The following is a 14,649-nucleotide window of genomic DNA, read 5'->3' as shown; positions in this document are numbered from 1 at the left end:
ATTTAGGGTGAAATATATAAAGATATATAAATATGTATATATACAAATATATAAAAATATATGTGTATAATATAGTCAGTACATACAAACCTGTCTATAAATCATATCAACTGTTACAGCGCTCTGATGTCATCAGATATGTGGCTAATAATTATATTTCAAAGAAGTATAGTCACTGAAAAGAAAGATTAGAGGAAGTTGTCTTAAACTTATTACTAACTCTAAAATATTCTTCTTAAGAATTACTAGTTGAATCTGTGAATGTTGACAACTTTTCTCCATGCAAGAATATTCTTCAGTTACCATTATATACTTTTAAGCAATTTAACATTTATACCATTCAAATCAGATGTAATAATTAACACAGCATAAGAAAACTTCTAGTAAAATTATTTTATTTAGTTATAATATCCATCACCAACAGCTTGAAATAAAAATTTTCATGGTCTTCAATTGAACTGTATGCCACTTTCTTTTAGAATGTCTTGTTTTTCATTAAAATAATTTCTAAACCACTCTATGTGTTCAATCTTCTGTTTAACACTCAGGTATGGGTTTTTGGAAAGGCCACAGGTCACCAGCTCCATGAAGTGGCGAATGGGTCCTTGTTTTGGAAAATCTTTCAGGTGTTTATCCAGAAATACATGTTCATGAAATTCTGAACCATCATCATCAAAACCTAGGAAATGAGATAAAATACATTACAATTTTGATGTAAAACCTCTATTGTAAAATTAACATTAATGAGTATTACGGTTAAAGCCATGAACTTCGGAGTTAGATCTAGGTTTGCCCACCAATTTAATAATTGTCTGATTGGGCAAATTAATTAACCTGAGCATCAGGTATAAAATGAGGCTTCATGGGGTTTCTGTAAAGATTACAAAGACACAAAACTTATAAAATTCTTGTAATACTTAGCACATTATAAATGTTCAAAGTGTAGCAGCAGTTACTGCTAATGAAAACTTCAATTCTAAAGCAACCACTAAGAAAACTATACAAAATACACTAAAAAAAATTATATAAATAAAACAAAATAGAATCTTAAAACATGTTCAAGCAGCCCACAGGAAGCCAAAGGGGGAAAAAAAGGAATGAGAAATGGAGAAAATGAACAGAAAACAAGTAATAAAATAGGTGCTTTAAGTCCTAATAAATCAGTAATTGCTTCAAATGTAAATGGTCTAAATATACCAATCAAAAGACAGAGACTGCAGAGTGAATATAAAAACACGCATCCAACTATATGCTTTCTATATGAAACTCAGTTCAAATACAACATAGGAAGGTTGAAAATAAAAGGATGGAGAAAAATATATCTTGTTAACATTAATTAAAAAAAAAGAAAGCATGAGTGGTTATATGACAGACTTCAGAGCAAAAAAAATTACTAGGGAGAAAGAAAAACATTACATAATAAAAGGGTCAATCCACCAAGAAGACATAGTGATGTGAATTACGTATGCAACGAACAATAGAGTTTCTAAATACATGAAGAAAAAAATGATAGAAATAAAAGAGAAATAGAAAAACCCATAATTATAGTGGGGATTTCAACAGTCCATTGTCAGCAATTTCAAGAACTACCAGGTAGAAAATTAGCCAAGATAAAGAAGAACTGAACAACATCAACAAACGTTATCAAACTAACGTCTAGAGAACACTCCACCAAACTATTTCAGAATACAAATTCTTTTCAAGCATTCATGGAACATTCACCTAGCTGGACCACATCCTGGGTCACAAACTGCAATACATTTAAAATAACTGGAGTAACACATAGTACATTCTCAGATCACATTGGAATCAAACTAGAAATCGGTAACAGAAAGACAATAGGAAACAGTTAAAAATTAAACAATATACTTAAAAAACACTCAGAATTGCCATGAAAATGAAAACACAACAAATCAAAATTCATGGCTAAAGCAGTGCTAAGAGGGATACATACAGTACTAAATGAATATGTAAGAGGAAAAGTCTCAAATCAATAATCTAAGTTCCCAGCTCAAGAACCTAGCAAAAGAGCAAAATAATCCTAAAGCAAGCAAAGTAAGGAAATAATAAAGATAACATCCAAAGTCAGTAAAATTGAAAATAGAAAAATAGAGAAAAATCAATGAAACCAATACCAGTTCTTTAAAAAAAAAAATCAGTGAAATCAATAAATCTCTATTAAGTCTGATAAAGAAAAAAGGACAGGAATGAAACAGGAATGAAAAGGGGGTTATCGCTATGAATCCTCAAACCATCAGAGGCATCATAAGGGAATACCGCAAACAACTATACACTAAAATACTCAACAACTTAAAAAAGGGGGAAAAAAAGGACAACTTAAAGAAAATCCACTAAAGGACCAAAATTCAAATTAAAATAAAATAGATAACTTGAATTGTCTCGTAACTATTAAAGAAAAGGATTTTGTAGTTTAAAAGGTCTCAAAATAGAAATCCCTCAGCCCAGATGGCTTCACTTGAGAATTTTATATAACACTGAAAGAAAACAAACACCAGCTTTACACAATCTCTTCTGGAAACTGGAAGAAAGAATACTCCTCACTCATTTTATAAGGCCAGTATTACCTTGTTACCAAATCAGGCAGAGACAAAAAACCTCAAAACAAATAAATTGAGAGAGAACCACGACCCATGATCTCTCATGAACTTAGAGGCGAAAACTTTAAACAAAATTAGCAAACAAACCCAACAATGTATAAAAAGATTTATATATCAAGATCAAGTGGGACTTAGACCAGGTGTGCAGGGATGGTGCAACATTTGAAAATCAATGTAATCCGCCATATCAACAGGTTGAAGAAGAAAAGTCCTGTGATACAACACCCATTTTTTTTTTTAAAGATTTTATTGATTTATTTGAGAGAGAGAGAGCACAAGAAGGGAGAGGGGCAGAGAAGGACTCCCAGACGAGCAGGGAGCCTGACTCGGGGTCCAGTCATAGGACCCTGGGATCATGACCTGAGCCAAAGGCAGACACTTAACTGACTGAGTCACCCAGGCACCCCACAACACCCATTTTTGATAAAAATTCTCACCAAGTTAGAAAAAAAGAAAAACTACTTCAACCTCATAAAGAGCATCTAAAAAAATCTATAGCCAGTATCATACTTCATGGTGAAAGACTGAAGGCTTTTTCCCTAAGTTCCTGAACACGACAACAATGTCAGCTCCTACTTACCACTTTTACTCAACACAGTACTAAAAATTTTAGCCACTGCAATGAGGGAGGAAGAAAAGGCATACAGATGGCAAAGGAAGAAACAGAACTATCCCTATTTGTAGATGACATGTTTGTCTACATAGAAAATCCCAAAGACTCTACAAAAAACACCCCTCCTAGAGCCAACTAGTCAGTTCAGTAAGGTTACATGATACAAGATCAACACAAAAAAATCAGTCATATTTCTAATTACATTTAAACTGGAAAACTCAACACACTAAGATATTCTCTCCAAACTGATCTATATGTTTAATGTACTTCCTATCAAAATCTCAGTAAAGTTTTGCCACCAACAAGTTTATGCTAAAATTTACATGGAAAGGCACAATTTGTAGAATATAACAATCTTGGAAGAGAAAAACAAAATGGGAGCAATAATGCTAAGATTTACTGAAATAGCTACACTCATCAAAAGTGTGGTATTGGCAGAGGGACAGACACCCAGATAGATGGGACAAAAGGGAGGGCCCAGAAATAGACCCTGTTAGGGACCCCCTCAAAATCGATAGGTTGAAGTCCTAACCCCAATGTGACTATATTTAGAGACAGAACCTTTAAGGAGGTAATTAAGGTTAAATGAAGTTGCAACAGTGGAGTCCTGATGGACTGGTGTCCTTATAAGAAGAGGAAGAAACACAAGGAGCACCCAGAGAAAAGATCACATGAAGACACAACAAGAAGGCAAACATCCGCAAACCACGAAGAGAGGCCTCAGGAAAAATAAAACCTGCTGGCACCTTGATCTTGGACTTCAAGCCTCCAGAACTGTCAGAAAATTAATCTGTTTAAGCCACCCAGTCTGTGGTATTTTGTGATGGCAGCCCTAGCAGAGTAATACAGACCCACACAAATGTGCCCAATTTTTTAAAAATATTTTTTCTTTGACACAGAGAGAGAGACAGAGAAGGAACACAAGCAGGCGGAGCGGCAGAGGGAAAGGCAGGCTCCCCACTGAGCAGGGAGCCCAATGCGGGGCTCAATCCCAGGACCCCGGGATCATGAGCCAAAGGCAGACACTCAACCGACTGAGCTACCCAGGCGCCCCAAATGTGCCCAAATTTTGAACAAAGGTGCAAAGACAATTCAATGAAGAAAGGATAGTCTCTGACAAATCATGCCAGAGCAAGTGGGTATCTATTGACACATACACAGAAAGAACTTCAACCTAAACCTCATACCTCAAATAAATTAACCCCAAATGGATCATTAATTTAAATGTAAAACTATAGGGGCGCCTGGGTGGCTCAGTCAGTTAAACGTCTGCTTTCGGTTCAGGTCATGATCCCAGGGTCCTGGGACTGAGCCCCGCACTGGGCTCCCTGCTCAGCAGGAAGCCTGCTTCTCCCTTTCTCACTCCCCCTGCTTGTGTTCCCTCTCTCGCTGTGTCTCTCTCTGTCAAATAAATAAAATCTTAAAAAAAAAATTAAAGATTAAAAAAAATAAATGTAAAACTATAGATCTTATAGAAAAAAACACAGCGGAGTGGCACTTGGCTGGCTCAGTCAGTAGAGCATGGGACTCCTGATCTTGGGGTTGTGAGTTCAAGCCCATGCTGGGTGTAAAGAATGCTTAAAAATAAAATCTTAAAAAAGAAAAAAAAAGCAAAAGAAAAAAAACAGGAAAATATTCTAGTTCAAAGCTGGCAAAGAACTTGACACTAAAAGTACCATCCATAAAAGGAAAAACTGGACCCCACCAAAATTAAAAACTTTTGCTCTGTGAAAGACTCTATTAAGAGGATGAAAAGAAACTACAGACTGGGAGAAAATATCTGCAAACTAAATTTTTTTTTCCTTTTCTTTTTTTTTTTAGAGAAAGAGAGCCAGGGAGGAGCACAGGGAGAGGGAGAGAGAGAGAGAATCTTAAGCAGGCTCCATGCCCAGCACAGAGCCCAACTTGGGGCTCCATCTCACAACCAAGATCAAGACCTGAGCCGCAACCAAGCGTCGGATACTTAACCAACTGAGCCGCTCAGACACCCCAATGCAAACCAAATATTCAATAAAGGTCTAGTGTCCGGAATATATTAAAAAAAACTCTCAAAGCTCTACAGTAAGAAACCATACAATCCAATTAGAGAATGGGAAAAAATAGTGCGGAGGATCATAGGGAAGGGAGGGAAACCTGAAGGGGGAGAAATCAGAGAGGGAGACGAACTATGAGACGCTACGGACCCTGGAAAACAAACTGAGGATTTCAGAGGGGAGGGGGTAACAGGGTGACTGGTATTAAGGAGGGCACATGTTGTGATGAGCACTGGGTATTATACCTAACGAATGAATCGTTGAACACTACATCAAAAACTTAATGATGTACTATACAGTGGCTAACTGAACATATTAAAAAAAAAAAGAGAATAGGCAAAAAAAAAAAAACAAGAACAGACATTTCATTGAAGATATACAGATGGCAAACACACACAAGAAAAACAAGGTCAACCTCTCTAGCCATTAGGGAAATGCAGATTAAAACCACAATGAGCTATCAATACACATCTATCAGAATGTAAACACATCTAAAAGAAAAATAGTGACAACATCAAATGCTGGTGACAATGAGAAGCTAGATGATTCACACATTGCTGGTGGGAATACAAAATGGCACAGCCACTCTAGAAAACAGTTTGGAAGTTTCTTTAAGAAACTAAACATGCAGGGGATGCCTGGGTGGCTCAGCTGGTTAAATGTCCGACTTCAGCTCATGTCATCATCTCAGAGTCCAGGGATAAAACCCAACAGGCTCCCCCCACCACCCCGTTCCGTGGGGAGTCTGCTTCTCCCTTTCTCTCTCCCTCTGCCCCTCCCCCTGCTCATACATGCGCTCTCTTTCTCTCTCTCTCAAATGAATAAATAAATAAAATCTTAAAAAAAACCACTAAAACTAAATATGCAGGGCACCTGGCTGGCTCATTTTAAAAATAAAACAACACAAAACAAACCACAAACATACTGATACATGCAACAACATGGATAAATCTCCAGCTAATTAATCAGGCTGAGTGAAAAAAAAGTTAATTCCCAAAGCTTACACACTGTATGATTCTATTTGTATATATTTCTTGAAATGAAAAAATTATAGAAATGGTGACTGAATTTAGTGATTGCCAGGGATTCAGGACTAAGAAGGGGAAGCAGTGGAAGGCAAGCAGATGTGGTCATAAAAGGGCTCTAAGGGGACTCTTTGAGGTGATGGAACTCTGTATCTTGGCTGTGGTGGTGGTCATGTGAGTCTACACATGTGATAAAATTGCACAGAACTAAATACGTATGTATAAAGGAGTACTTGTAAAGTTGGTGACATCTGAACATGTTTGAAGAATTGTATCAATGCCAATTGCCTGGTTGTAATATTGTACTATGGTTTTGGAGGAAGCAACTATTGAGAGAAAATGGGTAGAAGCGGGAGAAAATGGGTAGAAGCTATCCAGGGTATTCATTCCCTCTTCAAAGGCGAGTGAATCTACAATTATCTCAAAATAAAAGGCTTAAATGCTTTCTACTCACACTTGGAGTTAGTTTACTGAAAGAGATTTTTTTTAAATTGGACATTTAAAGATCTATACATTATTTTTATTAAAACTAAAGTAAATAAAATCAAGGTGGTGGACAAATGGCCACGTATCATATCACTCCTATGCTTCTAGACATGCCCCTTCACAATGTGATTTTGTCATTCTTCCCATAAATGGAGTCTGTTTCTCAAACCCTCAAATTCAGGGTTGGTCAAGTGACCTGCTTTGGTCAATGGGATATTACTCAGAACAGTGCAAACAAAGGCTTGAAAAGTACTTACACATCAATCCTTGCTCTTCCTTGCCATTAGGAACTCTACTACAGTCATGTGAGGAAGCCCAAGCTAGTTTGTGAGATGATGAGTGATATATAACCCAGTTACCTCCATCTCCCCTGACAAGAGTCAGCACCCACAACCAGACATGTGAGACAAGCCACTCTAGAGGGAACCACCCTCAGCTAAGCTGCCAAAACTAACCAGAAAACCCATAAATTCAGGAGCAGTTATAACTTAGTTGTTGTCTTACTAAGTTTTGGGGGTAGCATGTTATGCATCAAAAACTGATACATTTCAAAACTTATTGCACTTACACTTTTTTGGTGGCATATATATGGCTAAAGAATATTCAAGAGCCAAGACTCTGTTAACTGGGTAGTGGTAAAAACATGATTAAATTTAAAGTCAAAGCTAAAATAAAAATGTTTTATCAATCCAATATATAATAACTACTGTAAAATCTAAGTGGGAATAATGCCACTTAACTGCTCTTATAAATCTCTATGCCGGCAAAGCAAAACAGAAGGGACAAACCAGTTCTTAAAAAAAAAAAAAAACTGGAAAAAAGCTACCTCAAATTGGAAAATAATTTACATGTTTTATGTGTTAAAACAACAAACTGTAATTTTTTATATAAATGAAAAACATAACACTGGAAAGTAAAGTTGTCAACAGAGGACACGTCATTTTGTCATTTTCAGTATTACGTTCAGACACTGGCATGGCTCACCCCTAAAAATAAAACACCTTTCCCCAAAAGCATCAAAGTAAATCTTCATGAAGCTAACTATTAGAGAGAGCATGACATTTTATTAATCTTAAAATTTAAAAATAAGAAATATAGAAGAATATTATTGAACTGTTAAGGTTCCAAATTCTAATGCTAGTCTCTTAAAGTATTCTGAAGTTCCTAAGTGTATATTGAGGAGAGTGATCAAAGTGAGAAAGTTTCCACAGTTCCTTTCCTGTTTTTCATTCAGATAACAATTGCCTCAAGGAGCTGGAAATGAGATACCTCCCTTTCCCACCCCGAAGCATCAATAATATGTACAGTGTATATGGAAACTTGTCACATTTATCTCCCTAACCTGACCAAAAGACATTGTTTTTTTTCCCTTTTGTAAAAATTAAACTTTCTCAAAACCCAGGTCAAATTTAAGATAAATTTCTTTGGAGTTTGGACATTCAAGATTTTGATGAACTGTTTTATTGTTGACGACAATGTACACTAACCCTTACTTTTTGGTTACCCTATTTGGTGGTTCCTAGAAAATACATATCTTCACTAATAGTTTAAGATTTAAGATCCTTGCAGCATAGTAAAACCCTCTCATAATATTGTTGTTGTAGGAACAGGGATGATGACGGTTGATGATGCTTTACTTGTATAACCTCACTTGTTTTTCAGAAGAATCCCATAAAATAAATCCTATATTCATCCCCATCATTTCGTAGACAGGGGAAGTGAGGCTTAGTGAGATTAAGCATACAACTCATTCAAAACTTGAACCCCTAGCCACTGTTTCTCCTAAATAAAGTCACATGTTGGGGCACCTGGGTAGTTCAGTTGGTTAAGCATCTGCCTTCAGCTCAGGTCATAATCCCGGAGTTCTGGGATCAAGCCCAGCATCGGGCTCCCTGCTCAGCAGGGAGTCTGCTTCTCCCTCTGCCCCTCACCCAACTCATCATGCTCTCTCTCTCAAATAAATAATCTTAAAAAAAAAACACAACAAAGTCACATGTTATTCTACCTCAATATTGGGTTTTAGAACCATGTTTTTAATTATGAGGACTTAGAACACTCAAGTTTCATCAAATAAGGAAATCTTCCCTTAATATTCTGTATTACACTGTATTCTGTTAACTTTTTCTCCTTTTAAAATTCTGTCTTCATATAAAGGGAAATGAAACAGCATTTATTTACATGTATTATATGCCAAGAACTGTGCTGAGCAACTCAAATAACTTTGTCTTAGTTCTTACATTCTTCCAATGAGGTATCTTTAATTTTATAGATGAGGAAACTCATCTGGTTTTTTAACTTCTAGAGGTTAGTTTCCTCAAAGGCAAATGGCTAATCACCAAGAGAACTGGATCTGTACTCTGGTTTGCACAACTGAAAAATCCTTGGGCTTTTTTTCCACCTTTCTCTGATACCTACTAGAGTATGGAAAGCATAATACTTTGAGAAATATACATGTTATGTAACAGATAAAACAACACAGCATCCTTTATTACTGCATATACTGTACAAAAACACAAAATATTCAGATTTTATTAAAGGAATTATCAGTCTCCAAAGTTTTCCTATACAAAGTAATACTATATGAAGATATAAGACAAAATATTTCTGATATTTAAGCTTCCATTCCACGTATTAATCCAAACAAATGAAAGATTATAAAAAAATAAAATGTTACAGTGACATCATAATACTACAAAGGTTAAAATGTGGACTACATTTTCCTAAGACTTACTGAGGTGTTTACAATTCCTAGCTAACTGTACCATAAAAGTAAGTGAATCTAACTGAAAATACACCTAAAATGTTTAGCTAATGATAACATTTAAAAAAGCATAAAAATAAATAGCATAGTAATACTGTTTTCCTCTTGAGTGAGGAAGAAGTAACATCTCCAGAATAATCTTCAGGAAAGTAGATAATAGCATCTAATAGTTCGAAGAACCTAGGTATGCAGCCGGAGGTCCAAAAAATTTTGAAGGGCTTCTAACATTTTTGCTTTGAATAGCTTTCAACTCCAAGAACCTTTCATCTCATTAATGCAATAGTTTTATGAGTAAAAGATAACCGGCATAAAACTTTCAGAGTTGTAATGTTCTCCAAAACTGAAATATAATCTCATACCCAGGATTTAATATATAAGAAGATTTTCCAGCTAATCTGCTTAGCAATTAGTAAACTCTCATTTGCAGTCAACACTTTCATGTCACATAGAAATTCATGATGCATTTCTGCCATATAACTTTACTTCCTTTTAAAATTTTTATTATTTTTAAGTAGACTCCATGCCCAGCACAGAGCCCAACACGGGCCTGAACTCATGACCATGAGGTCAAGACCTGAGCTGAGATCGAGTTGGACACTTAGGGTTGCCTACGTGGCTCAGTTGGTTAAGTGTCTGCCTTTGGCTCAGGTCATGATCTCAGGGTCCTGGAATCGAGCCCCATGGCAGGCTCCCTGTTCAGCAGGGAATCTGCTTCTCCCTCTCCCTCTGCCCCTCCCCTCACACTCATGTTCTCTCTTAAATAAATAAGTAAAATCTTAAAAAAAAAAAAAAAAAAGAGTTGGACACTTAACCAACAGAGCCCCCAGGCGCCCCTAATTTTACTTCACTTTCCTTATCAAAAACCCAGAATTAAATGAAATCCTAACTTTAAAAAAAAAAAAAAACACCGTCAAATTTCTCTTCAGACACCACCAAGATATTTATACCAAGTTTTGAAATTCATGTAAATATCTAGACTCTATGAACACCCGCCAGATTTGATCTCCACACTGACTTTTATAAACCTCTGAAATTAAGACTTACCTGCTTCATTGTTAATTGGAAACTCCCACAGTTTGCCCTCACTCGTCCACTGGATCATCTCTGCAAAGCCATTCTGAAGGGACTGCTCATTTACTGTGGCTAACTGCTTAGCAAATTCCACTTCCCAAAGTGAAGGTGCTGTCTCTATGATAAAAACATTTCAAGTAATCACAAGTCAATGTATGTATCTTTATTTTTAAAAATTTTATCAACTCCAAATTGTTAATACATTTCCGGCCCTGAGGCTTATAAATAAACAGTATATAATGAAAGGTCACTGTCTGGGAGCTAAAACTAAAGGAAGGCGACATAAAAAGCCCACCACAATTACTGCCCGCCTTGGCTTTTGTTTTACTACACAGCTAGGCAAGCAACAAGTCTCACTGCCCCCTCTACTGGAAAGCAAAAAGGAATGTGTGTTTTGTTTAAAAACGTTTTCATGAATGTGAATATTTATTTTATTGTTTTCTTTAAGATTTTATTTATTTGAGAGAGAACACGAGAGAGAGCATGAAGGGGGAGGGGGGAGAGAGAGAGAGAACGAGCATGCACACAAGTGGGGGGAGGGGCAGAGGGAGAAGCAGACTCCCCACTGAGCAGGGAGCCCATTGTGGGGCTCGATCCCAGGACTCCAAGACCACAACCCGAGCGGAAGGCAGACGTTCAACCGACTAAGCCACCCAGGTACCCCGTGAATATTTTTTTTAAAGATTTATTTATTTGAGAGAGAGAGAGCGCGCACAAGCAAAGAAAGGGGGGAGGGAGAGAATCTTAAGCAGACTCCCCCCCAACCCCCAGCACAGAGCCCGCCAACACAGGGCTGGATCTCATGACCCTGAGAACATGACCTGAGCCAAAATCAAGAGTCAGACACTTAACCAACTGAGCCACCCAGATGCTGGGTAAATTTTTATAAATCTGTGTATTATTTTCCTTATTAGAGTATAATCACTTTATATTTTTTATAAAACTTCAGTGCTTCATTGCCAGCTAATTCCAGTTTTAAGGAAGAGGGTTTCTGATTTAAAAGAGCAAGCTGGCTCCTTCAAGAATCCAAGTGCCTCCGCTGGCTGTTCAGTAGGTGGACAATGGCAGCTGCCCTGACAATAAATGCCCTTTTTGAGGCAAGTTTAACAGCTGCCACATCAACAGGGGAGAGGTGACCCATTCCCCATGACTGCACGTTTTAGTTTGCTTTTTTTCATCTGTGTGTGTGCGCGCGCGCACATTTTGTAATTCCTTTTTTTTTTTTTAAGGTAATCTTGACAACCAACGTGGGGCTTGAACCCAATGACCCCGAGATCCAAAGTTACATGCTCTGAGGACTGAGCCAGCCAGGTGCCCCTTGTATTTCCTGTCCATTATGTAGGACAGAGAGCAGTTTTTAAGTAAGAGAAGGCGAGCTGTTCTCTTAGCTTCCCCTTTAGTTTAAATGAACAAACACTGATTGAATTAACTCCTTTCCTCTATGGACAGATATTTCATAGTTCAATTTGTTCAAAAAAAGCATTTATGATTTAAGATAACTAATTCCTATGATCTGTCAGCCACTGGCTAGGTGCTGCTGGGTATACAAAAATCAGGGAAACCCAGGCCCTAGTATCTAGGAGTTTACTGAATAGTGTGGGAAAATCAGATATTTATATAAGTAACTGATAGATTAAATGAGCCACTGGAGGCTGGCTTCGGAACTTAAATATCAATTATAAATTTATTTTTATCAAGTCTAAAAAGCTAACTTACAATCTTTGGAAATTAAAGTCACTTGTAAGCTGAAGACCATTCGTATTGAGTTTCCTCGTTTAAGTTATCAGTAAACGATACTTAATGTCAAGCAAGAGGACATGCTCGTATCTCTTTTAATTAGATTTAAAATGGTGAATATGAAAGATCTGACCTCTTACCCAAAGATGAAAGGGGTAAGTACAGGGAACAAGGACGGTGTGTTAAAAAAAAAAATTAAAAAAACCCTACAAGTCTGCTAAATGTATTTCCTGAATGCTCTTCTTCCTAGCTCCTAAACAAACACAAAATCACTTCATTAAGTTACTTCTACAAATGCTATCTCCTCTCCTAGATAGCAAGCTGCCTTAGGGCAGAATCTTTTGTAATAGCACAGTTTCAAATGGAGTGTGATGTTAATGTTCTAACCCAAATCAGTAGCCAACTGATAGCTCTGGATTCAGGAAGACGGTAGTATTTACCTCCCACTGTCTCCCAGAATGAAACATTTCAAGGGAGGAATCTGACCAAGACTAGCAATGGTAACAACTACACTCATAAGCAGGATCCAAGTCAGTGACAGGATGGATTATTAAAACACCTGACATTGTGCAATCAAAACATTAAGGACCTTTTTTGAAAGAAGGAGTGTTTCTACATCTCAGAAATAGTGTTTGTAACAAACCTGTTTCAGGTGCCTCTTCAGTAACTGCCTTAAGGTCAAAAATATTAAGTCTTTTCCCTTTGAGCATATTTTTCCTAAGACTGAAAAAGAAAAAACAATTTAATTTAATATTTTTATACATGGTGAACAAAAAATTATTTGAGAAAACAACTTTATATTAAATATTCAATGTAGAAATTAAAAATAATTCCACTGACCCACACCAGACATTTTAACTAAATTGCCACATTGTTAGAACTGATAACTAAAACTGGAACAAATGCACTTGTATTTTTGCATCATGATACAATAAAGCAGTTTAAGTAGTTTAATTTCCAAAATATTTAATTGAAAAGATTAGTTTAATTTGCCATAATTTTATGTGATCCATTTCATATTAAGGTTTTAGAAACCTCAACATTAGAAAGCTATTAAAATATGCTAAATTAAAAGTTGTTAAAGTCAACAGCTGTCTTAGTTCAAGGGCAGAAAACACTGCATGTTTAATTACAAATTATAATTATAAAAGATGGCACAGATAAATCAAAACATTCCCACTTAAAAAGCAATCATTCTGTAATTTTAACATAATGATTAACTTTCTTTACATAACATTTTAAATTAACCATTGAAATTAGTCAGATAGTTAATAGGTAACTTTTCCTTGTATATTTAAATCAACTGTTTTATGCATCAATTCACATTCATACTTGAATAAATTTACTGGCAGATTAAAAACCAGTTCAAAACTGGAGAGTGAGTTTTAAAATAATTTTGAATTCTTGGGGAGTCTGGGCGCCTCAGCTGATTAAGGGTCTGCCTTTGGCTCAGGTTATGATCCTGGGGTCCTGGGATCAAGCCCCACATCGGGCTCCCTGCTCAGTGAGGAGCCTGTTTCTCTCTCTCTCTCAAATAAATAAATAAAATCTTTAAAAAAAATTCTTTTCTGAATCAAATTACTTTTTTCCTATGAAATTACATTAACTGAAAAAATTCAAATACCATATTAAAATTAGATAAAGTAATCTCAAATCACTTAAGTTTTCCTTTAGCAGGTCCCTAAGTATTCTTAAACAAAGGTATTTATGCTCCCCAACTATTCTCAGTGCTTTTGCATCCTTCTCCCCATCTGCAGTCCCTAACTGTGCATCAGGTTAACAGGATGATGGATTAAGGTAACTCACAGTAAAGAGGGAATGATTTGGTAAAGTATGGAATTTTAGAAGGTACTAAAGAGGAAGGGAAGGGAACAGACATTTGCTGTGCATCTACTATATACAGTTGGCACATTCCTTTCCTATTTCTCAAGAAAGCCATTTAAGTTAGGCTTCAATTTCAGCATTTTATAGATGAGGAAATAGACCAACGAGGCTATAAAAGTTGCCCCAGTCCCAGAATTAGTCAGTGGCACAATGCCAAGATTCTGAGGCAGGCCAGAATGACTCCCAAGCCATGACTCCTCTCTGTCTCTTACTGATGGGATCAGCCCAGGGTATACCTCTGGTGATCAGTCTAGGCCTGGATTGTCTCAGGCTGTCCCATGACAGAGCAGGGTGAACAACTTGGTATCTCACCACTGCTTCCCCTTACTCTAGAGTCCTTCAGTCAGCTTTTTCACACAATCATTATATGCACAGAAACGACTGTCCTACTTTTTTTAGCTTCTCCCTTGCCACTTTCTAA

At 36.7% G+C, this 14,649-nt stretch overlaps 1 protein-coding gene across 2 annotated transcripts in view; it reads right to left on the bottom strand.

The window, feature by feature from the left end:
• Positions 1 to 378: 378 nt before the first annotated feature.
• The window catches only part of MRPS31 (mitochondrial ribosomal protein S31), a 30,188-nt gene continuing 15,917 nt past the window's right edge, over positions 379 to 14,649 (bottom strand). For both annotated transcript variants that reach the window (XM_027591169.2, XM_027591170.2), the window contains 3 exons: positions 12,988 to 13,067; positions 10,581 to 10,724; positions 379 to 679 (listed from right to left, as the gene is read on the bottom strand). In XM_027591169.2, the coding sequence (XP_027446970.2) occupies positions 450 to 679; positions 10,581 to 10,724; positions 12,988 to 13,067 (454 nt within the window). In that variant the 3' untranslated portion in view covers positions 379 to 449. The remainder of the gene's footprint in view (positions 680 to 10,580; positions 10,725 to 12,987; positions 13,068 to 14,649) is intronic.

This window comes from Zalophus californianus, chromosome 3, assembly GCF_009762305.2.
Source record: "Zalophus californianus isolate mZalCal1 chromosome 3, mZalCal1.pri.v2, whole genome shotgun sequence".
NCBI classification, from domain to species: Eukaryota; Metazoa; Chordata; class Mammalia; order Carnivora; family Otariidae; genus Zalophus; species Zalophus californianus.
Note: the sequence above shows the minus strand (reverse complement) of the source record. Positions and strands in the feature narration are given on the sequence as shown.